The sequence below is a fragment of the Drosophila ananassae genome, chromosome 2R (assembly GCF_017639315.1).
Source record: "Drosophila ananassae strain 14024-0371.13 chromosome 2R, ASM1763931v2, whole genome shotgun sequence".
NCBI classification, from domain to species: domain Eukaryota; kingdom Metazoa; phylum Arthropoda; class Insecta; order Diptera; family Drosophilidae; genus Drosophila; species Drosophila ananassae.
The window spans coordinates 23,143,898-23,164,541 of record NC_057928.1 but is presented as its reverse complement, the minus strand read 5'-3'; the positions used below and the strand labels follow the sequence as shown (position 1 = coordinate 23,164,541).

Sequence of the window (20,644 nt, the reverse complement as noted above, 5' to 3'; positions counted from 1 at the left end):
TCAAGAATTCAACGAGGGAAGGTTCTTCTTTGAAGTTGTGTGAGAGAATCGGGTAATGCAGAGAGACCCCGGAGAACCGGCATGTGTCAGCATTTGTTGTTTGTGTGGGTCTGGTGGAAGAGAGAGACAGAGAAGCAGAAAATGGGGAGCACCAGCTCCACACCCCAACGAACAAAAAGAACAAGAACGAGGACTACGATCCCCCCTTTTATTCAGATTTGAGTAAAAATTGTTGTCTGGGTTAATTGGTGCTGCGTTGGCTCCAAACTTCTTCGCCACACGCTTTTGCCGACACGTTTTCTTCAAAAGTTGTTTGCAAATCGCGAAACGTGAATTTGATCACTAAAATGTATAGTGAGTTGAAGGTTAGGCGGACGGAACATACCCTAAAAGTAGGTCGGTAGATAAGCTTACTATTTATACAGATTGTATAAAAATTTGTATAATTTGTTGTATATTTTTGTCCAGAGGGTAAAAGTAGTTTTAAAATCTATTTTATTTAGAATAAAAAAATAGGATAAATCATACTTTGATTCTTATCGAGTATACCCTTTTTCCCCAATACACACTCAAAAGTGGAAGTGCCTATATCGCATAATTAATGCTTTTCTATTATTTTTGGACTGTTGCCAAGTGAGGCCTACGCCTTTGAGGAATAACTTCTTATTTTTTTTTTTCTATATATGTAAGAAGCAAAACAAGTTTCGAATTTCCGACCGCTGACAAGGCAGACAAGAATAGTGTAATGAAACCATCTTACTGAGGTTGAAAATGCTTTGATTATTATTTATGTTCAAGATCAGAGACGCAATGGAAAATAACCTTAGCTTGGTGCAAAGGTATTTGGGTTCTATTCTCGCTGGAGGTTTTTTGCTCCGAATTCAAAACAAGTTGAATTTGAAAAATAATGATTGAGTGGGTCGCTAGGCCGCAACGAAAGATTTTGTAATTGATAAGGACTGAGCAAAATATGAAAAAAATATTATTCTTAACTTCACAACAAAACTTAGATTAGTTTATACTGTTTGAATATATTAACTATTTTAATCTAAGCTTAGATTTATTTAAAAAACCAATAAGTTTTTAGCTTTAAAAAAAAAAAGGTTTATGGTTGTTAAAAATAATAACTCTTCAGCCCTTCATAAAAAAAAAAAAATTCCATAATCTAGCAAGCTAGCCTTTCAGACATGTGACTTTTGTTCAAAATAAAATATTTCTCTTATTAAACGCAAAGCCAGAACAAAAAAATAATTCAAAGCTTGCAAATTTTTCGCGCCAATTTCTAGAACCTCTATCGATACGCCAATCGATAGGAAGTGTCGGCGAGCTTTCAGAATTTTTCGCATGAGGCCCTGCGGGCACACTAGGCTGGGGAAACAAATAGCAAAGCAAAATAGACATGAGCACTGTAAAAAAGTCATTTTGAACAAAACTGAGAAAGTGAGGCGCTCCATTTGATATTTCTGTGCTGGATGAGCTTGTGTGAAGCACTAACCCAATCCGAACGAGACGATCCCAGCTAGGTGGCCACCAGCCAGGCGTAATTTACGCAACAAGGAGAGGGCAGCAACAAAAACAAAAACACTGAACCGAACCACTGCGAAGCGGAGAACGTAGAATAGCAACCACAAAACACAGATCACGGAACTCTACATAACATATATCCATCATGGCGAATATGGCTGTATCGCGCATAAAGCGGGAGTTCAAGGAGGTGATGCGCAGCGAGGAGGTGAGTGAATGTGGATACCCAGGGTTAGGGGGCCAAAAGTAGAGTAACCCAAGGACTTTTGTGCTTACCCGAACTGTTGGCATCGCCAGCTGGTCCGCCACTTTTTGTGGGGACGGGGGAGCTGGTGGACGGTTCCCCGGACTTTGGTTCCATTTTTGGCGCGCTTCTCTTTGGTATTTTACGGTGTTTTTTAGGGGGAAAGGCGATTTAAACTGTCACCTACTACAAATTATTAGTTTTTATTTTGACAGATCGTGCAGTGTTCCATCAAAATCGAACTGGTGAACGACAGTTGGACAGAGTTGCGGGGCGAGATTGCCGGGCCGCCGGACACACCCTACGAGGGCGGCAAATTCGTCCTAGAGATCAAAGTACCCGAAACATATCCCTTCAATCCGCCCAAGGTTAGTATTTAATTTTAGATTAAAGCTTTAATAAAAATGTTTGATATTCAAGGTCCGCTTCATTACTCGCATTTGGCATCCAAACATCTCATCGGTGACAGGCGCCATTTGCCTGGACATACTCAAGGACAACTGGGCCGCAGCAATGACCCTGCGCACTGTGCTATTATCGCTGCAGGCACTGTTGGCAGCTGCCGAGCCAGATGATCCCCAGGATGCTGTGGTGGCCTATCAGTTCAAGGACAAGTACGATCTTTTCCTGCAGACGGCCAAGCACTGGACGAACGCGTACGCCGGCGGGCCGCACACTTTTCCCGATTGTGATTCAAAGATCCAACGCCTCAAAGACATGGGCATTGACGAGCATGATGCTCGTGCCGTGCTTTCTAAAGAGAACTGGAATCTGGAGAAGGCCACCGAGTGCCTATTCAGTTAGCTTGACTAGACACTTACCCATCCAGCGACTTCAGCAACTTCAAGAGAACCCTTTACATAGGAAACCAAGCTAAATTCTAGTTCATCAGGCGGCGCAGAGCCATGCAATCTTTACAATCAATCAAGTCCCCTTCCTTCCATTTCAAATGCCATTTGCTAAAAGCCAATTTAGATATCCGTGAACTCCCAAAAAACATTGTAAATTGTTGTTTTGTACCCGAAATTGTATTGCCCTGTAATTATAAAACTTTGATTTGTCCTTTTTGATTATGCATTAATATTGTAAAGCTTGAAGTTTTGCCAAATGGTTGATCCGGAGGCAACGTTCGCAACGGTCGTCCCTCGAGCATCGGTTATGTAATTGAGCCCACAGGGTTCCATTGCATCAACACCCACACATTTCATATGTGCAGTCGCATTTACTTGCAAGACCCGTTCTTAAACCATACTTTTGCAACCTTAATTTATGCCACAAAATATGTCTTAAAAAATTCAATGTGAAAAACGGAAGTGTATAACAAATCGAAGTCTTTGTAAATTGCGTTAAGTTAATAAATAAATAAAAAAATATTAAGAAATGTGTAGTTGGACATTAATCTTGCCATTTAATTGTTCTAATTTTTATTTTCAGTAATTGTGGTTTACACTAAACATTTGACTACAAAGTGACTGACTAAACATTTGGTCTACAATTTTTGCTAAGCAATGCAAACAAACTAATTCCACTGCAATGTGTTCTCTACTTGTGCTTCTGCTTCGACATGACGGACATCGACGATCCCCCGGATGCTATGTTTGATCCCAGACAGGTGTTGCTTCCCTGGGACATGGCCATGCCGCCTGCAGCGGCGCTTAGCAAGTTGTGGTGGCTGTGCCGATTCTTCAGCATCTCCTTCCACTCGGACTCGAGGCGCACATAGGTGCCACCCAATGGTTGGGCATTCTGCACCAGGCACTGGTCCGTGCCCGTCTTCTTGGTCACATAGCTGGCCACCTGCTTCATGATCTTCTCTTCGAAGTCGCGCTGGTGATCCTGGTTGCTGCGGGCCGACAGCTCTCCCGACCAAAAACGACCGGATACCTCGGTGGGACTAGCAACACAACATGGGTCATTACCATCTTCTGGTTGGATATGAAATTCGGAAGCTTACCGCTTGCGTGATTTCTTCCCGCGCACTTTTCTCGGCGGCGGACGATGATCTGACTCGCAACCATCGCTGCTGGAACTGAAGTCCTCGTCGTCGTCGTGCACGTTGCGAGCTCGAGGCCGCAGGCACCTGGCATCATCCTCGCTGGTGGAAGTCGTTTCCGAGTCGGTGCTGGTGTCTATTTGATAGCGTGAGCCCCGCATCCGGCGACTCACCCGGTGGTTGGTCACTGGATCGGATTTAAAACAACAATAAATTTATCTTAGTGTTCAGGATATATTACCCCTCTTCAGAACGCTGTCCATGCAGAGCTGGGGGAGTAGGCCTTGGCGACATCTTTGGGGTGTTAGGGATATACCTTGCCAGCTGGGACAGATCTCTCCGGCGGCAGCCATTTCCTGGATCCGCAATGGCGGCGGTTCGCACAAGGCGTAGTTCTCTCCCACCAGCTGGGCTATGGCCAGAATGGCTCGTTCTCTATCGGTCTCTACCAGGACACTGTGCTCTCGAAATTGGCACCCCTATAAGTACAAAATAAGAAAACTTAGTTCCAAAATAAAATAGGGATAAGATCATACATACATTTGGTCCCGGTAGCGTCTCATAGCGAAAGGCCTGCTGGCCACAACAAGCATATCGTCCAGCCGGTCCAGCATTACCAACTGGACCCAGAAAATTAGGAGCCTCCGGATGGAAGCGGCACCAGTGCATCTGGTATACCGGAAAGTGTGCCTCGCATGTGCAACAATAGAGATAATGGCAGTGACCCCATAGTTTCCAGTACACCTTACGCCAGGATTTGAGCTCCTTAAAGAGCTGAACAATATATGCGCTCAAGTCCCAGTTGGAGTCCCGGACATGGTGACTCATCAGTTGACCCCATCGGTTCAGGCGAATGTTACTGGGCAAGCAGTTAACGTAGGACTTCATGGTGTTGGTGACGCAATTGAAGCAACGGGCGCACCGGAACAACCCGGACATGCTGTAGAAGTGGCCGCGCAACGCCTCAGGCTCCGGTTCGCACAGGGATTGTATTAATTTTGTCCACAGACGCGGAGTAACTCGCTCCTTCTTGTCCCTGACCATCTCCAGCTCCAGATTCGTAAACATAGCGGCCAGCCGGGTGACCAGGGCGTCGTTCAGGCACGACAGATTGGTGGAAGTTCGCACTACTTCGCTCAGATGGGCGTGACAGAAGGCCAAGCACTCCAGAAGCAGTGGCTCCATTTGTAGGAAACTGGCCGAGACCAATATGGGCACCACATTGTTTCCATCTAGTTGGGGGCCAGGGCTCTGACCTGGTCCCGGGAGCTCCTGACATTGGGCACTGTGCTTGATCCATTTCATCAGCCAGTCGAAGATGAGAATGTCGCAGTGCACGGAAATGTCCATCTCCTCCAGCCGCTGGCCAGCAGTTACATCCGCAAAGTAACCCATTTTGGAGACGAGCAAGTGCTGCGGGCAGGTGAAGTCCCTCGAGGTGTTCTTCACCTCATCGCAAACGTGGATCACCACTTCAGGCCTTTAAACGATTTGAGAATCAGTCATGAATTATTCGTAAAAACACAAAAAATACTAACTCTTTCTTCTCCTGCCTGGAATTTTTGCTGTCCTTCACCAAGAGGAGGGACTTACGTCTGGCTGGAGGCGGAGCTCCGGGCTTTGGAATTGGTTCTTTCACCAGAGCCCTCACCATGCTGTTGGTGATCTGGTTGGGGTGAATGGTGTCGGTTCCGCTTCCGTGGGTCTGTTGCAAGCATGGAGATGATGAAGAAGGCGCCGGAAGAACCGTGTGTGAGTGTCCTAGTTCCATCATGGACTTGGCTGCTCCAGGGGGAAGAATGGCCGCTGTCCCGGGCATGGGAGAGGAGGCCGGGGTTTGGATCGGCGAAGGTGCCGGTAAGGTGAAGAGCTCCTTGGGTGTCGGCTGCTTGGGTTTGTTGCCACGGCCGGCATTCGTTGTCAGCTGCGTAGGAAACGGAACCGGACATATGAAGGACAACACAGAGTCCAAGACACCTTCATTGATCACCGCATCCAGTTTATCGGCCAATTTCGGATGCAACCCGCGATAGCTTGTCTCCGTTCGGGATGAGCGACTGCCATGATTGTGACCCGTTCGCGGGAGTCCTCCCGATCTAGCCTCCAGCAGTAAACTGGACCGACTGTCATCCGTAGTTCGGCTACTGGAGCGGCGGGAGGACGAACGCCTCAGACCGAGCAGCTCGTTAACTAATGGATTGTCCGCCAAATGATCGAAATCAAAGTCCTCTCGTTTGGAATTTCGCTTTCCTGATGTGGATGTGGACGAGCCAGAGCCCTCCATGGGTGGCACTGGCTCCCTATTGTGTGGTTTCCCCATGTCAGCCTTAGCTATCATATCATTTACATGACAGCTAAGCTTTAAAAACTCCAGAAAATCGTTCAAACTGATTTGAAACTCGGCGCCATTTCCGCTGCTCCCCGAGTCGAAGGAACGCTGAGAGTTGGTTGGAACCTGCGGGGGAGCGGCTGGTGGCTCCTCTGGCTGGCCAGCGCCAGCTCCATCGTCGGAGCCCGCTTTCTGCATCCTTAGCCAAGCACAAATCGATGGAAATTTGCCATTATTGATTGATTGGTCCGTTGCTCGTAACAACGTAACGGAAAAAATAAAAAGCTTAAAATAAGTGCGACGTTTTCCAACACTTATCGCCTGTCCTATTTAAAGGTCTTAAAAATGATCTTCTTTGAAGAGATATAAATTAAAAATATGTTAGATTCACTAACTTTCATGAAGTGTTGATTGCAGAAGTTTCATTGCATCACAACTTTTACATTGATGATTGGAAAACAAATTTTTTTTGCATAAACAGAATAACAGTCGCGGATATTAGACGGAAAACAAGTAGTATCAAGTTTTTGCCATTAAAAAGATCAAATTTTCAGGCGAACATGCCTAATTGGCAGCACTGGTAGGCAAAAGGTCCCTCATCATTATTTACTTTACCCAACACTGTTGGCTCCAATTAGTGTTGCCAATCATCGTCAAAACGAATTTTATTGCAGCCCTGGCAGGCTTTTGGCTTTTTAGCGGCTCCTGATCTGGTCTCTTTCTTTTTAACCTCTCGTTTTGCCTAGGTACGTACGCCCCACGTGGCTTATGCGATATTTTGTGCAATTTTTACTCTTTTTCGAGCGTTAAAAATATTATTTATATTGCTTTTTTACCCTAGATTGAAGGCGGACTTCGCTACATCCACAAATCGTGAAACAAAATGGTGAGTGTGCGGGAAAAATACAAAATTCTCCGAGCCGCTTCGCTAGCCATTCTGTACGGACGCAGCCCATGCGCACCGCGTTGAACGGCATTGCTATCTGGAGGCAAAATGCTCAAAAATAACAAGTGTTTATGTGAAAGGAGTAATCACTGAATGATTTGTTTTCCCTAGGGTCGTGTACGAACCAAGACCGTGAAGAAGGCCGCTAAGGTCATCATTGAGAAGTACTACACGCGTCTGACGCTGGACTTCCACACCAACAAGCGCATCTGCGAGGAGGTGGCCATCATTCCCACCAAGCCCCTCCGCAACAAGATTGCCGGGTGAGTTTCTGACAGAGATTACAAGGAGTATTGATGGAAATAGCTGGATAGGTTTGAGGAAGACAGATACTTAAAATTTTTATCCAAAAAGCGCATATTTTAAATGCTAATTAGTGGTCTGTGAATAATATGTATGTTAATTCACAGTCTTTAAATGTTATTTTTACCCAAAAATTGTTATTCCATCATTGTTCCGTAATAATATATTCCAAAAACCATTATAATTGAATTTTTTTCTTACAGCTATGTCACCCACTTGATGGGTCGCCTGCGTCACTCCCAGGTGCGTGGTATCTCCATCAAGCTGCAGGAGGAGGAGCGTGAGCGTCGCGACAACTACGTCCCGGCCGTCTCCGCTCTGGAGCAGGACATCATCGAGGTCGATGCCGACACCAAGGAGATGTTGAAGCTGCTGGACTTCCACAACATCCGTGGACTCCAACTCACCAACCCCAACACCAACAACTTTGGTCGTCGCAACTAAGTTTTTTCAATAGCGCCTAGATGAGGAAGTTCTGATTGGTTTTGCATTGACTCACAATAAAAAGCTTGTGTGAAGTGCATTTGGAAATATTTGTGTTTAATTTAGTCAAAAATGAAAAAGGTGAAAGATTAGTCACGAAGAAGAGGATTCCCTAAATAACCAAATGAGTTTGTTGTGATGAATAATAATGCCCGATCTGAAATGGCAATGAGCTGGCGCAATGATTATAGATTCGTAACAAAAACAGTCCACTATTATTAATTGTGAAAAAGATCAGCTTAGAAATAGGAACAGAGAAGAATTCCGTCCAAATGCATTGTATTTCCGACGTGACAATCGCCACTTCCCAGACATTTAAGACTCCTCCGATCTATGTAGGTTTCCGTTTCTTTATTCGCATTCGAGTGGAAAATACTGTAGACATGCACGTACATATATGTAAATGGGTGTATATTCGATCCATAAATAAATGGGTTTTGTATTCGTTTCTATACAGACGATATATAAAAGATATTCTCTACGAGTGCACAATATGTAAGTCTAAGCGTGTACACAGATACAATATATATATATATTATGTATATGAAGTTGTGATTGTGCCCTTCGGTATCGACTCAGGAAGATGCTGCTGAGGCCAGGGGCGCAGCTTGTTCTTGGGTGGGCCTGCGCACCGGATTTCGCAGAACCAGCTCCGAATCCTCAGATATGATGGGCAGGGCGTGGACCCAATGGTAGTTTATCAAGTGGCTGATGCTTTCGAAAATGCGATCTTTGGTGCGAACCACGCCTTCGGGATCGATTAAAAGTAGATGCTTAGGCGTCTTGCCTTCCAAACCAGTCAGTACGTACTGGCCACGTTTCCCTTGAGACTCGCGCACCAGGAAGTCCCCATCCTGATGCAGCAGACGCTCAGCTATAGGTCGGGATATGGCAGCATGGAACCATATTTCGGCAGTTAAAGGGCACTGTGGACCATCGAAGACGTCGCGAATGGGTCCAGCAGAGGAAGGGGTGGCCTGTAAGAGCAGTGTTCATTAGCATGAAAGTTTCTACTTTAGTTTTTGTCAATATTCTCGTACCTGTAATGGATCGAAGTGTCCTAGGGCTAATTTGTTTGTAGTCTGATCGGGAGGCGGGGAGTTGAGGTCGATGAGGTTGCTACTCAGGCGATCGCGCGGCTTTTTCAGATTAAGCTGAGCCACTCGGGGTGCGTGCGGTTGGAGGGGGATCTGCTGCTGCTGATCAGGCAAATCCGGCGGCAGCTTGTTGGGCAAGTCATTGTAGTACTCCTTCACATTCTCCTTACAGCTCTGATTGATGTTACAGTCCGCCGATGGGTCGTTCAACCTACTCAGTGCGTTAAATCTCAAGGCAAAGGCCTTGCCAATGGTGACGATCAGATCTTCGCTTTGTCCGCCAGCACATTCCAGTACATAACAGGCACGCCACTCATCCTCGTTCTTCGCTATGTAGGCCAAGAAGTCTAAGGTGTCGTTATCGCCGCCGGAGGCAAATGATATGCGCGGCATATTATGATTAGCTATAACCTCGCCCGATTCCACATTGCTCAGCGTTAAAGCCCGACTTGAAACGTTTATAGTTATGTTTGTTCCAGCATGTTGCATACTGGGACGATCGGAAATGAAGCTGCACAGTCTCCGTTTGCCTGCAGACTTCAGTCCAGCAGCCTCGCACACCCGATTTATGCACTCCCTGAAAGGACGATCCGGAAACTGTATACATATTTGAAAAATATAATTGTATAAAGAATATTAACCTCGCCAGTTGGGTACGCGTCTCAAAGTCCAGAGATTTCATAGAGGTCTTGACCTCCACACATCCCGTGTACCGCACGTTGAATGCAACACCCACGCCCATAATGACGTCGTCCGGATAAATGCAGCCATCGCTGGTTGCCCCATTTCCGGACCCCGAGCCAGAGCCGCTCCGCTGGCCGGCGTCCCCATTCTTCGGCATTTGTCTGTGCGTGTTTGGAGTTTAGGCGTTTGGCGACGTCCTCGCTGGGTTGGAAGGGGTCCTTTCTTTTGAGTTTTTGAGTCCGGTTTGTTATGAGTAACTCGTAGAGGTGGAGGACCATCGATTGAACATCGATGTATTCCAAATTTTTTTTTATCGATATTTTTTCACATCACTGATATTGTCTGAAGTGACCGTTTTGTTTTCGCGGCCAGCAAAAGGTTTAAATGTAAGAAATATTTGTTGATAAATTTGTTTTTAAATAAATTATTAAAATATTTATAATTTGGAACTCTTTTAGACGGATCAGAATAAAATCATTCTTAGGAAAGCTAAAATCGTTCAAATATAGTTAAAATAGTTCGTGTTAAAATGATTTATTGGTCATAATATGGGAAGCTATTAAATAAGATAAGTTTCTTAGACAAACTATAATAACCATATATGTTAAATATTATTTATTTGTTTTAGGGTAAAATAAAGCAAGCTGTTATCTAAACAAACTGTACAGTACGAAATGATTAGCCCAGTAATCTTATATTTTTAATATTCCTAACAAGTTTGTCGCGCCCCCTGAGAAGGTGTTCAGTATGTAATGGGTGTTGTTGTCTGGTCTGATTCAGCCTTGATAACCTCTCCCCTTTCCGATTGTGGGTGTAAACAATTCCGAAGATAGGGGGAATCAGAAGCAATCAGCTGGCGCTAGACATTTAATTGCCCGATTTGACTTTGCCTGAGAAGCTCGCGACCCCAACGACTTTGGTGCTCCGTAATCAGCTAATAATTTACTAGCAAATAGAGGTATTCCGGATCAGTGACGCTCAGACACCCGGCAGTTTCTGTCAGGCGTTTTAAGGGGAAGGAACATCTAACATCAGCGAACCAGACACTTGCAAAATGTCAATCACCTTGGAGGAGGAGATCTTCGGCTTAGCGGTTAATCCGTTCACCAACCACCCCGAAATGGTGCGCCGCTATACTTTGAAGAATAGTAAGGGCATGTCCGTTTCGGTTATCCAGCTGGGTGCCATCATTCAGAGTGTCAAGCTGCCGGATGCCTATGAGAAGGTGGACGACGTCTGTCTCGGCTTCAATGACATTGCCAGCTATATAGCCACCAAGGCGGCTTACATCGGAGGAACCCTTGGACGTGTCGCCAATCGAGTGGCCAATGGAGAGTATACAGTCAACGAAAACAAGATCCAAGTGACTAAGAACATACAGGTATATTCTGCGAAAATATTTCCTAAACGATTTTAAAATATGCCCCTTTTTAGGACAAGTTTCAACTGCACGGTGGCTTTGTTGGGTTTGACAGTGTGATCTGGGAAGTGGCGCAAAAGACTGTGGATGGCGTCATCTTCCGGCATGTGTCCCCCCACGGGCACGAGGGCTATCCGGGCAGACTAACGTGTTTCATCACATACCAGCTGGACAACGAGAACCGACTCTGGGTCCGCTTCGAGGCCACCACCGATCGCAGCACTGTGGTGAATATCTCCAACCATGCCTACTTTAATCTGGCCGGACATGGAGCCGGAGCGAAGGGTCTGTCGGAGCACACCGTGGAGATAGCGGCAGATAAGATTGTGGACACCGATGAGTCTCAGATTCCCACCGGTAAGCTGCTGGATGTCGATGATACCGTCTATGATCTGAGGTTGCCTGTGCTCATCGGAGACCGTCTCAGGCAGTTCGAAAACAGACCCATCCAGGGATATGACAACTGTTTCGTGGTCAATGGTGGAGAACTGGTAAAGAGCGTCACCAAGGTAGCCAAGATCGTCCATCCGCCCAGTTGCCGTGTCCTGGAGGTCTGGACGAATCAGCCGGGCATGCAGTTTTACACTGCAAATAATCTGCCGGATGAGAAAGCAGGCGCCACGCCGATAATTGGAAAGGAGTGCACCCATTATGTGCGCCATGGGTCCTTCTGCGTCGAAACGGAAAAGTTCCCCGACTCCATGAACCATCCTGAGTTTCCCTCAATCAACCTGGAGCCGGACCAGAAGTACTGCCACGAAGTTCTTTACTGGTTCAAGGTCGAAGAGTCCTGGAAGTGCTGCTGCAACAATGCTCCCTGATTTGTGATTTTGTTCTCGCTCCAAATTAAAGTACTATAGTTCCATTCCCCAAAAAATATATTTTGTAGAACATTTTTGGCTATTCAATGGTATGCCACTAAATAAAGCTGTATAGAATAAAATATAAATTATACTTGTACGTTAATATATATATGAAACTTTGCTAGTGGATCTCCATCAAACGAATTGTAGATCGATTCTCCGCAAATCTGCATCAAAATCCAACAACTTATTTTTTTAAATTTTTTGTTGGGTCCCCTTAAAGAATGTACAAAACAGCATGGAGCCACTATATGCCCGCCAGCGAAGGCTATATCTTTGGCAATACTCATCCGATTCTAAAGCGGAATACCCCAAACGAATTGTAGGTCGATTCTCCACAAATCTGCATCAAAATCTAACAACTTCATTTTTTTAAGATTTTCTGTTAAATTTTCTGGAGGGTCCCCTTAAAGAATGAACAAAACAGCATGGAGCCACTATATGGCCCCCAGCGAAGGCTATATCTTCGGCAATACTCATCCGATTCTAAAGCGGAATACCCCAAACGAATTGTAGGTCGATTCTCCACAAATCTGCATCAAAATCTAACAACTTCATTTTTTTAAGATTTGCTGTTAAATTTTCTGGAGGGTCCCCTTAAAGAATGAACAAAACCGCATGGAGCCACTATATGGCCCCCAGCGAAGGCTATATCTTCGGCAATACTCATCCGATTCCTAAGCGGAATACATCAAACGAATTGTAGGTCGATTCTCCACAAATCTGCATCAAATTCTAACAACTTCATTTTTTTAAGATTTTCTGTTAAATTTTCTGGAGGGTCCCCTTAAAGAATGAACAAAACGGCATGGAGCCACTATATGGCCCCCAGCGAAGGCTATATCTTCGGCAATACTCATCCGATTCTAAAGCGGAATACCCCAAACGAATTGTAGGTCGATTCTCCACAAATCTGCATCAAATTCTAACAACTTCATTTTTTGAAGATTTTCTGTTAAATTTTCTGGTCCCCTTAAAGAATGAACAAAACAGCATGGAGCCACTATATGGCCCCCAGCGAAACCTATGTCTGTTAATATATCTTAAGAGATATTTGCAAGTACATTATACTTTTTTTTTCAAAGAGCATTAGATCATTTTATTTTCTGTCACATTTTTGTTATCCTTCTACAAAGCCAAGTATATTATTTTTTACCCGATTTCCAAGTGTAATATTTTGAAGTTTCATAATGAGTGCAAAGACCCGCCAGGAGAGCGATACCCTGGGCCCAATGGATGTGCCCATGGACCGCTATTACGGAGCTCAGACGATGCGATGTCTTCTTAATTTTCGCATCGGTGGGGAGGAGGAACGTATGCCGGTAAGTTAAAATCTAAAAAGAATTCTAAAGACATTTAAAGGGACAGCCTTTCGTAAACCTTTCCAACCATGCATGTTAATTAAGAATTTTTATAAAATGATTTTTCCAAAAGAAACTATAAACGAATATAAACTATATAAATCTTATTTTTTACCGCAAATAGCGTAAAATTATCCAGGCCATGGGTATTCTCAAAAAGGCTGCTGCCGAAACCAACCAGGAGTTCGGACTCGATCCAAAACTCAGCTCGGCGATTTCCAGTGCCGCCGACGACGTGATCTCCGGAAAGCTCTACGACGAGGGTCACTTCCCCCTGCCTATTTGGCAGACAGGCTCCGGCACCCAGAGCAACATGAACTCCAACGAGGTGATTGGCAACCGGGCCATTGAGATTCTGGGAGGCAGGATCGGAACAAAAGACCCAGTGCATCCCAATGATCATGTAAACAAGTCGCAGAGCTCAAACGATACTTTTCCATCGGCCATCCACATTGCCGTGGCCACTGCCCTGGTGAAGGACCTGAAGCCGGCGGTTAGGGCTCTGAAAGATACACTTAACTCGAGGGCCAACGAGTGGAAAGACATCATAAAGATTGGTCGCACCCACACACAGGATGCAGTTCCGCTAACCCTAGGCCAGGAGTTTAGTGGTTATGTCCAGCAGCTCACGAATGGGCTGGACCGTATCGAGGCAGTATTGCCGAGGGTCTACCAGCTTGCTCTGGGCGGCACAGCTGTTGGAACCGGATTGAATACTCGGCGCGGCTTCGCCGAGAAGTGCGTCAACAGAATCTCCCAGCTCACCTCGCTTCCTTTCGTGGTGGCACCGAATTTCTTTGAGGCTTTGGCCAGCCGCGATGCAATGGTGGAGGTCCACGGTGCCCTCAACACCCTGGCAGTCAGCCTGATGAAGATTGCCAATGACATTCGGTTCTTGGGCTCGGGACCGAGATGCGGCCTGGGTGAGCTTCAGCTGCCGGAGAATGAACCGGGCAGCTCTATAATGCCCGGAAAGGTAAACCCCACACAGTGCGAGGCCTTGACCATGATCTGTGCCCAGGTGATGGGCAACCATGTGGCCGTGAGTGTGGGCGGGGCAAACGGGCATTTTGAACTTAACGTCTTCAAGCCGCTGATTGCCTCCAATGTATTGCGTTCCATCAAGCTACTAAGTGAGTACTTTCATTTTCACCAAAAATAAGTTATTTAAATGAATATTTTAAGTTAAAAAAGAATGGGGAGGTGTTAAATTTAAACCTTTTTAAACTTGGAATTGTTGCTTTAAGATCTATATCACCTTTAAATCCTTCATATTTTAGCCGATGGCTGTTCCTGTTTTAATACAAATTGTGCTAAGGGCATGAAGGCCAATAAGGAAAAACTGGCCCAGATTGTTAGCCAATCCCTGATGCTGGTAACCGCTCTCAATCCCCATGTTGGTTACGACAAGTCGGCTGAGATCGCCAAGGCGGCCCACAAGAATGGCACCACCCTCAAGGAGGAGGCCCTGAAGGCCGGAATCGCTGAGAAGGACTTCAACGACTGGGTGCGCCCCGAGAAAATGTTGGGCCCCTCCTGAAATACTTTTATCCATTTTATTTATTGTTTGATTTCCTTATAAATTTTAAGTCAGAGCAAACAGTGTTTTTTAGATTCGATTGGAAAAGGCTTTAATACCCTGTTGTCTAATAGAGCAGGCCTGGGCTTAATGGGCCTGAAAAAAATTTTGGCAAACAGAGAAACATAATCTAAATTATACTTTTTAATTTTATTCAGGCACCAGAGCAAAATTGTTTTAAAATCCCCAGTGACGACGACATCTTCTAGGGCAGGATGGTACGCGTAATCGAGGATATGTTTGGCATCGCCGTCAACCCGATGATGCAGAAAACGGATCGGATACGCCGGTTCACCCTGATCACGGAGCGCGGTATGTCCGTTTCTATAATTACTTTGGGAGCCACCATCCAATCGATAAAGGTTCCGGACTTCAACGGCAAGTTGGAAGACGTGGTGCTCGGTTATGATGATGTGGCCGGTTACTATCGGAATTCTGGCGGTTATTTTGGCGCCACCATTGGTCGGGTGGCCAATAAGGTGGCCTGTGGGCGCTTTAAGCTCTGCGGTAAAGATATCAATGTCAGTAGAAACGTGAAGGATCGTTACCATCAGCATGGCGGCTTCATTGGCTTCGATGCCGTTATCTGGGACGTGGTAGGTGTTCACAAGGACGGGATAACTCTGCAGCACATCTCGCCAGATGGGCACGAAGGCTACCCCGGGGAGCTGACTACGAACATTAACTTCTCATTGAACGAGACCGGTTGTTTTGGTATGCGGATCGAGGCACGGACCAAGGCCACCACCGCGGTGAACTTGACGAACCACACCTACTTCAATCTGGCGGGGCACGGTGCAGGAAAGGAGACCCTCTACCAGCACATGCTGATGATCAAGGCCCAGAAGATCGTTGACGTGGATCACGAACTTTTGCCCACTGGCAAGTTGATGCGGGTACGCAGCACTCCCTACGACTTCTCCAGCCTGGTGAATCTCGGCAAGCGACTTAATCAGGTGGCCACTTGTCCCCTAAGCGGTTTCAACAACAACTTCTGCGTAGACTGCTCGCCCAACCGGGTGCAGCTAGTTGCCCGTGTAGTGCATCCGTGCAGTGGAAGGTACATGGAAGTTCACACCAATCAACCTGGTTTGCAGTTCATGACAGCCAACGACCTTCCAGATGAGGAATGTGGCGGCGTACCTAACGTGGGAAAGGGCGGAGCTAATTATGTCCGGCACGGAGCATTCTCGCTTCAAACGCAAAAGTATCCAGATGCGGTTAACCATTGTGACTTCCCCACAATCGTCCTTAATCCCGGACAGTTGTATGATCACCAGGTGGTTTACCGTTTCGGTTCCTGTCCCAAGCGGGTCTGAGAAGTCGAGGATCCGATCCGGATCTTGATCTTATGCCAACCGGCATTTGACTTCAATTTCTCAGTTAATACTCAAAATCATTTAAGGAATCGCTTTGGGATTGTATAGATGAAATTTAAGAAATATAAAATGTCAACTCATTAAATTTTTATACAAGAATTTAATTCTTTTTCCCTCTTAGAATAAGTTTTTATTGAAATAACTAATTATATTTAATTTAAATTAAGCTTTTAGCTTAACTAAGCGAGCACTAAAACCAGATTCTTTGGCCTGTTAAGACTTTGTTTGTGAAATCAGGTTTATGGAATATATTTCCATTGTTTTTATGTTGAAATATCAAACTTTAAAATTTTAAGCTTAAACATACACTAGTCGGCATATATATTTTGACATAGCGATGCTTCATTTTCTTTTTTAATTATTTCTTTATTTAAACGAAAACAATTATTGATTTAATTTCAAATAGATATAAGTAATGTTTTATTACCAAAATAACAGTTTTAGGTTTTTTATAAATGTATTTTGTATTTATTTTTTAATTTAAACTAAAATAAACTAAATTCGATAGGTGGCATAAGTATTTTGACATAGCTTTGTTTCACAATTAAATATAACAGAGTGCAACAGTGATTCTGAACCTTTATAGTGAAATAGTAGGAATTGTTTAACTGTTCGAGTATTACATAAAACCGTGTATAAAAAATTGTTTAACACCCTAAAAATCTTGATTTATTTTAACAAAACCAGTTTTCGGGACTTTTTTGCGCTTAAAAATTCCTATACTCGTTTTTTTAAACCGATTTCAAAATTGCCGATGTTTTTCAATAGTTAAAGGTTGTAACTTTTGAAAAAAAAATATATCTTCGATTTTTTTAGGCAAAAAGGACAAAATTTTTACACCTGAAACTGAAATTTTCGCCTTTTGATCGTGTTTTTCGGATTTTGACGCCAGTTTTTCGGTACAACTTACAAAATTTCTGTCATGAATGCCACATATCAATGTTGTCTCATTAATACTGAATAAAAAGAGACAAATTTCATTAAAAAACTATGAAAATTGTTGAAGTTATAACGGTTATTCCAAAAAAAGTCAATTCAACATTGCGAGCGCACCGGAGTAACAGTAGGAATATGCTCTTATTCTTATAGTGCTCGCAATGTTGAATTGACTTTTTTTGGAATAACCGTTATAACTTCAACAATTTTCATAGTTTTTTAATGAAATTTGTCTCTTTTTATTCAGTATTAATGAGACAACATTGATATGTGGCATTCATGACAGAAATTTTGTAAGTTGTACCGAAAAACTGGCGTCAAAATCCGAAAAACACGATCAAAAGGCGAAAATTTCAGTTTCAGGTGTAAAAATTTTGTCCTTTTTGCCTAAAAAAATCGAAGATATATTTTTTTTTCAAAAGTTACAACCTTTAACTATTGAAAAACATCGGCAATTTTGAAATCGGTTTAAAAAAACGAGTATAGGAATTTTTAAGCGCAAAAAAGTCCCGAAAACTGGTTTTGTTAAAATAAATCAAGATTTTTAGGGTGTTAAACAATTTTTTATACACGGTTTTATGTAATACTCGAACAGTTAAACAATTCCTACTATTTCACTATAAAGGTTCAGAATCACTGTTGCACTCTGTTATATTTAATTGTGAAACAAAGCTATGTCAAAATACTTATGCCACCTATCGAATTTAGTTTATTTTAGTTTCAATTAAAAAAAAAATACAAAATAAATTTATAAAAAAAATTAAAATTGTTATTTTGGTAGTAATACATTACTAATATCTATTAAAAATTAAATCACTATTTGTTTTCCTTTAAATAAAGAAATTTTTGAAAAAGAAAATGAAGCATCGCTATGTCAAAATATATATGCCGACTAGTGTACAAAATAACAATAATTAAAAATGAAATAAAAGCAATTAAAAAGCAGTTGAAAGCAGTTTGAAACGTAACAAGTACACGGTATCGATGAAAATATCGATATTAGGTATTTTACCTCTAAATTTAACGGGAAAATGGCCAAGTTGGCAGCACTGCAGAAGAAGCAAAATTTGAGGTGAAAGGAGGAGTGTTATTTTTGGAGCCACGTCTGGAATCGATCGATAATAGCCGCCAAGCTGTTCAGTTTACCCCAAGTGTATAATAAGACGACCGACCCGGGACGTCACAGCAGCAGCAGCAGTAGCAGAATGCCAGTAAGTCATTTGAATGCCAATAGTTCCCTGACGAGGCATCTCCTTATGGCCCAATTTCGCATCCTCATCCTCCCACTTTTTTGCAGGTTCACGAGTTCAAGGTAGAAATGACTTGCGGCGGATGTGCCAGTGCCGTGGAGCGTGTCTTGGGCAAATTGGGCGGTAAGTATTCTTAGTGACTGGTATTAGGTTAATTAAGGCCTCTTATCAGCAATGATTGAGAGTGTGTCCATGTAGTTAGTGAGTAGTGGCACCTACTTTTAGGCTTAAAGATTTATTTACATAAATTAATTCTTATTCTTATCAGACCCAACAGGCTCATTTTAAGAAGAATTAACAACAGTTTTGTTTATATTTGCTCAAGTTTTTTATTTTTGAGGAAATATGTTCAAATATGTAAACCATCTGACTTTAACTGACTTGCGAAAATTATAAATTTTATCTGTCCTAAACACCAAGAAATATTTTCGCCACATTCTTAATAAACCTTTGATAATGGAGCTTAACTTTAATATGCATTTTGTTCACACAACAACTGCTGGCATAATCGGCTGCGGTTTGGCATGAGTCGGTGGTTACCAACTAAAAACTGTTTTGTCGCTTTGCAGATAAGGTCGAGAAAGTCAACATCAACCTGGACGACCGGTCGGTGGCCATAACATCAAACTTGACATCTGACGAGCTGCTGGAACAGCTGCGCAAGACCGGAAAGGGCGTCACGTACGTCGGCGTGAAGAAATGAGATGAGCTTCTCAGCAAGTTTGAGAAGTACGGCAAGCTCAAACTTGAGGTCTAGACCCTGGCTCTGGCTGTGGGTCTAGCGGATTGAGGGATCTTCCACGTTGCCGGAACGATGGCGAGGACAAAGCGTTCGAGTTAAGTCGCTGCGAGGGGTATTCGTTCAGTGATATTCATGAGATACATACAAATTTTACTCTTAATCAAAATCAAAAATAGGAACGTTTTACAAATTTTACACTAGTATTTGCTCTTGCCCAAATTTTATGTAGCTGGTAGATAACCAAATAAGGTGATTATATATTAAAATCCGCATTACTTATGCCTTGATGAAACAATTCAATTTAAATCTTAATAGAAGTCTAAAATATTGCCTCGATAGATGCCTGGATTGCAGGACAACCAATATTTCCAATGTAGTTGCCAATAAATGATATACGCCAATTGCCCTCTTATGACTAATCATAATTAATAATAATATTTAATAATCCAATTTTTGCAATATCAAATATACAAATATACGTTTTAATCTTAAAAAAAAATGATTTATTTTAACTTATCAAGACGTGGTTGGGGGGTTGGGGACCTGTTCCAAGAAGTAAGTTCTTTTCCCGTTAAGGTTATGACTTCGATCAACCCAAATATGTTCTGAAATGTAGCATGAAATGTGTCTCATTGTCGCGCCTAATCTTCACCAAATCAGATGCGGGCACTTAGTCATCCGTGAATCGGCGGTTTATGTATCCTAACCATCGAAGTGGCCTCATGAACATGTCATAAATCTCGGCGATGGGGAACGGGAACCCACACTTATCAAATTGTATATTTTTTTGTGTTTTCTATTTTCCATATTCATTTTCTGTGTAGTTTTTGTGTGGAGCATGTTCGAGGCGTAACGAAATTATCAATCAAATGCCACCTTGGCATGCAAAGAATGCAGCGCACACACAAAGAACCAAAGCGACTGCACTAATTGAGCTCGACTTGGGGCGGGGGGCAGCTTTCCGTTTGGAATTTGATGTCGTCGTCGTAGTCGTCTCTGTCCTCATCTTGATCTTTGGCAGCTACCTGTGGCTGCTCGGAGAGTCTCCTGTTGATTTATGCCCCGGGCAGCATATCCAAACAATAAGCAACCCAGCGAGGGACGAGTCCGCCTGTCACAACACCAGTCACATCGCAACCCAACCCGAGACACGTCCTTGCCTCCTCTCCACGGCCATAATCCCTCAAGTGTGGCCCTTTGATGGAGTTCAGATAAAGGCTCTTACGCAGTTTCGGCCAAGATCAAATTATCATCCCTTAAACCGTTCAAAGACCCATCGTAAAATAAACAGTTAGGTACTCCATTGTTCGGAAAAGATGTGATTCGTTGGGTAATTAAGATAATATTTAGATTCTGTTAACTCCGGAAGTTAAAAAATAATATATAATTATGGCTAAGATGAAGGATGTTTCTGGGTGATTTGAGGGATTCTACTAGGTGTATAATAAACTATAATTTGGGATTTTAAATCCTATTAATTTTGACCATTTTTATTTATAAACTCCACTCTC

At 43.4% G+C, this 20,644-nt stretch overlaps 8 protein-coding genes across 8 annotated transcripts; 6 read left to right on the top strand and 2 right to left on the bottom strand.

Annotated features, from left to right (window-relative positions):
* The first annotated feature begins 1,223 nt into the window (after window positions 1–1,223).
* LOC6507781 (ubiquitin-conjugating enzyme E2-22 kDa) lies at window positions 1,224–2,838 on the top strand. The gene is made up of 3 exons (XM_001956297.4): window positions 1,224–1,732; window positions 1,984–2,136; window positions 2,189–2,838. Exons 1-3 carry the CDS (start codon window positions 1,670–1,672, stop codon window positions 2,570–2,572), a joined length of 600 nt encoding a protein of 199 aa, XP_001956333.1. The 5' UTR covers window positions 1,224–1,669; the 3' UTR covers window positions 2,573–2,838.
* A 311-nt stretch (window positions 2,839–3,149) lies between these two features.
* Window positions 3,150–6,303, bottom strand: LOC6507279 (uncharacterized protein KIAA1841 homolog). The gene is made up of 5 exons (XM_001956298.4): window positions 5,300–6,303; window positions 4,302–5,241; window positions 4,003–4,240; window positions 3,723–3,948; window positions 3,150–3,662 (listed from the first exon to the last, which is right to left on the bottom strand). The coding sequence occupies exons 1-5, from the start codon at window positions 6,286–6,288 to the stop codon at window positions 3,311–3,313; spliced, it is 2,745 nt and encodes a 914-aa protein (XP_001956334.1). The 5' UTR covers window positions 6,289–6,303; the 3' UTR covers window positions 3,150–3,310.
* Window positions 6,304–6,749: 446 nt separating this feature from the next.
* Window positions 6,750–7,870, top strand: LOC6507782 (40S ribosomal protein S17). The gene is made up of 4 exons (XM_001956299.4): window positions 6,750–6,836; window positions 6,932–6,976; window positions 7,148–7,299; window positions 7,543–7,870. Exons 2-4 carry the CDS (start codon window positions 6,974–6,976, stop codon window positions 7,781–7,783), a joined length of 396 nt encoding a protein of 131 aa, XP_001956335.1. The 5' UTR covers window positions 6,750–6,836; window positions 6,932–6,973; the 3' UTR covers window positions 7,784–7,870.
* Window positions 7,871–8,158: 288 nt separating this feature from the next.
* LOC6507278 (SHC-transforming protein 2) lies at window positions 8,159–9,890 on the bottom strand. Its single transcript, XM_001956300.4, has 3 exons — window positions 9,561–9,890; window positions 8,863–9,496; window positions 8,159–8,799 (listed from the first exon to the last, which is right to left on the bottom strand). The coding sequence occupies exons 1-3, from the start codon at window positions 9,758–9,760 to the stop codon at window positions 8,398–8,400; spliced, it is 1,236 nt and encodes a 411-aa protein (XP_001956336.1). The 5' UTR covers window positions 9,761–9,890; the 3' UTR covers window positions 8,159–8,397.
* A 258-nt stretch (window positions 9,891–10,148) lies between these two features.
* Window positions 10,149–11,972, top strand: LOC6507783 (galactose mutarotase). Its single transcript, XM_001956301.4, has 2 exons — window positions 10,149–10,984; window positions 11,038–11,972. The coding sequence occupies exons 1-2, from the start codon at window positions 10,658–10,660 to the stop codon at window positions 11,842–11,844; spliced, it is 1,134 nt and encodes a 377-aa protein (XP_001956337.1). The 5' UTR covers window positions 10,149–10,657; the 3' UTR covers window positions 11,845–11,972.
* A 1,011-nt stretch (window positions 11,973–12,983) lies between these two features.
* Window positions 12,984–14,847, top strand: LOC6507784 (probable fumarate hydratase, mitochondrial). The gene is made up of 3 exons (XM_001956302.4): window positions 12,984–13,208; window positions 13,372–14,380; window positions 14,528–14,847. The coding sequence occupies exons 1-3, from the start codon at window positions 13,077–13,079 to the stop codon at window positions 14,785–14,787; spliced, it is 1,401 nt and encodes a 466-aa protein (XP_001956338.1). The 5' UTR covers window positions 12,984–13,076; the 3' UTR covers window positions 14,788–14,847.
* A 48-nt stretch (window positions 14,848–14,895) lies between these two features.
* Window positions 14,896–16,304, top strand: LOC6507785 (galactose mutarotase). The gene has a single exon (XM_001956303.4). The coding sequence runs from the start codon at window positions 15,042–15,044 to the stop codon at window positions 16,143–16,145; it is 1,104 nt and encodes a 367-aa protein (XP_001956339.1). The 5' UTR covers window positions 14,896–15,041; the 3' UTR covers window positions 16,146–16,304.
* Window positions 16,305–18,179: 1,875 nt separating this feature from the next.
* On the top strand, window positions 18,180–19,552 carry LOC6507786 (copper transport protein ATOX1). The gene is made up of 3 exons (XM_032454363.2): window positions 18,180–18,352; window positions 18,439–18,514; window positions 18,961–19,552. The coding sequence occupies exons 1-3, from the start codon at window positions 18,347–18,349 to the stop codon at window positions 19,092–19,094; spliced, it is 216 nt and encodes a 71-aa protein (XP_032310254.1). The 5' UTR covers window positions 18,180–18,346; the 3' UTR covers window positions 19,095–19,552.
* Window positions 19,553–20,644: the final 1,092 nt, after the last annotated feature.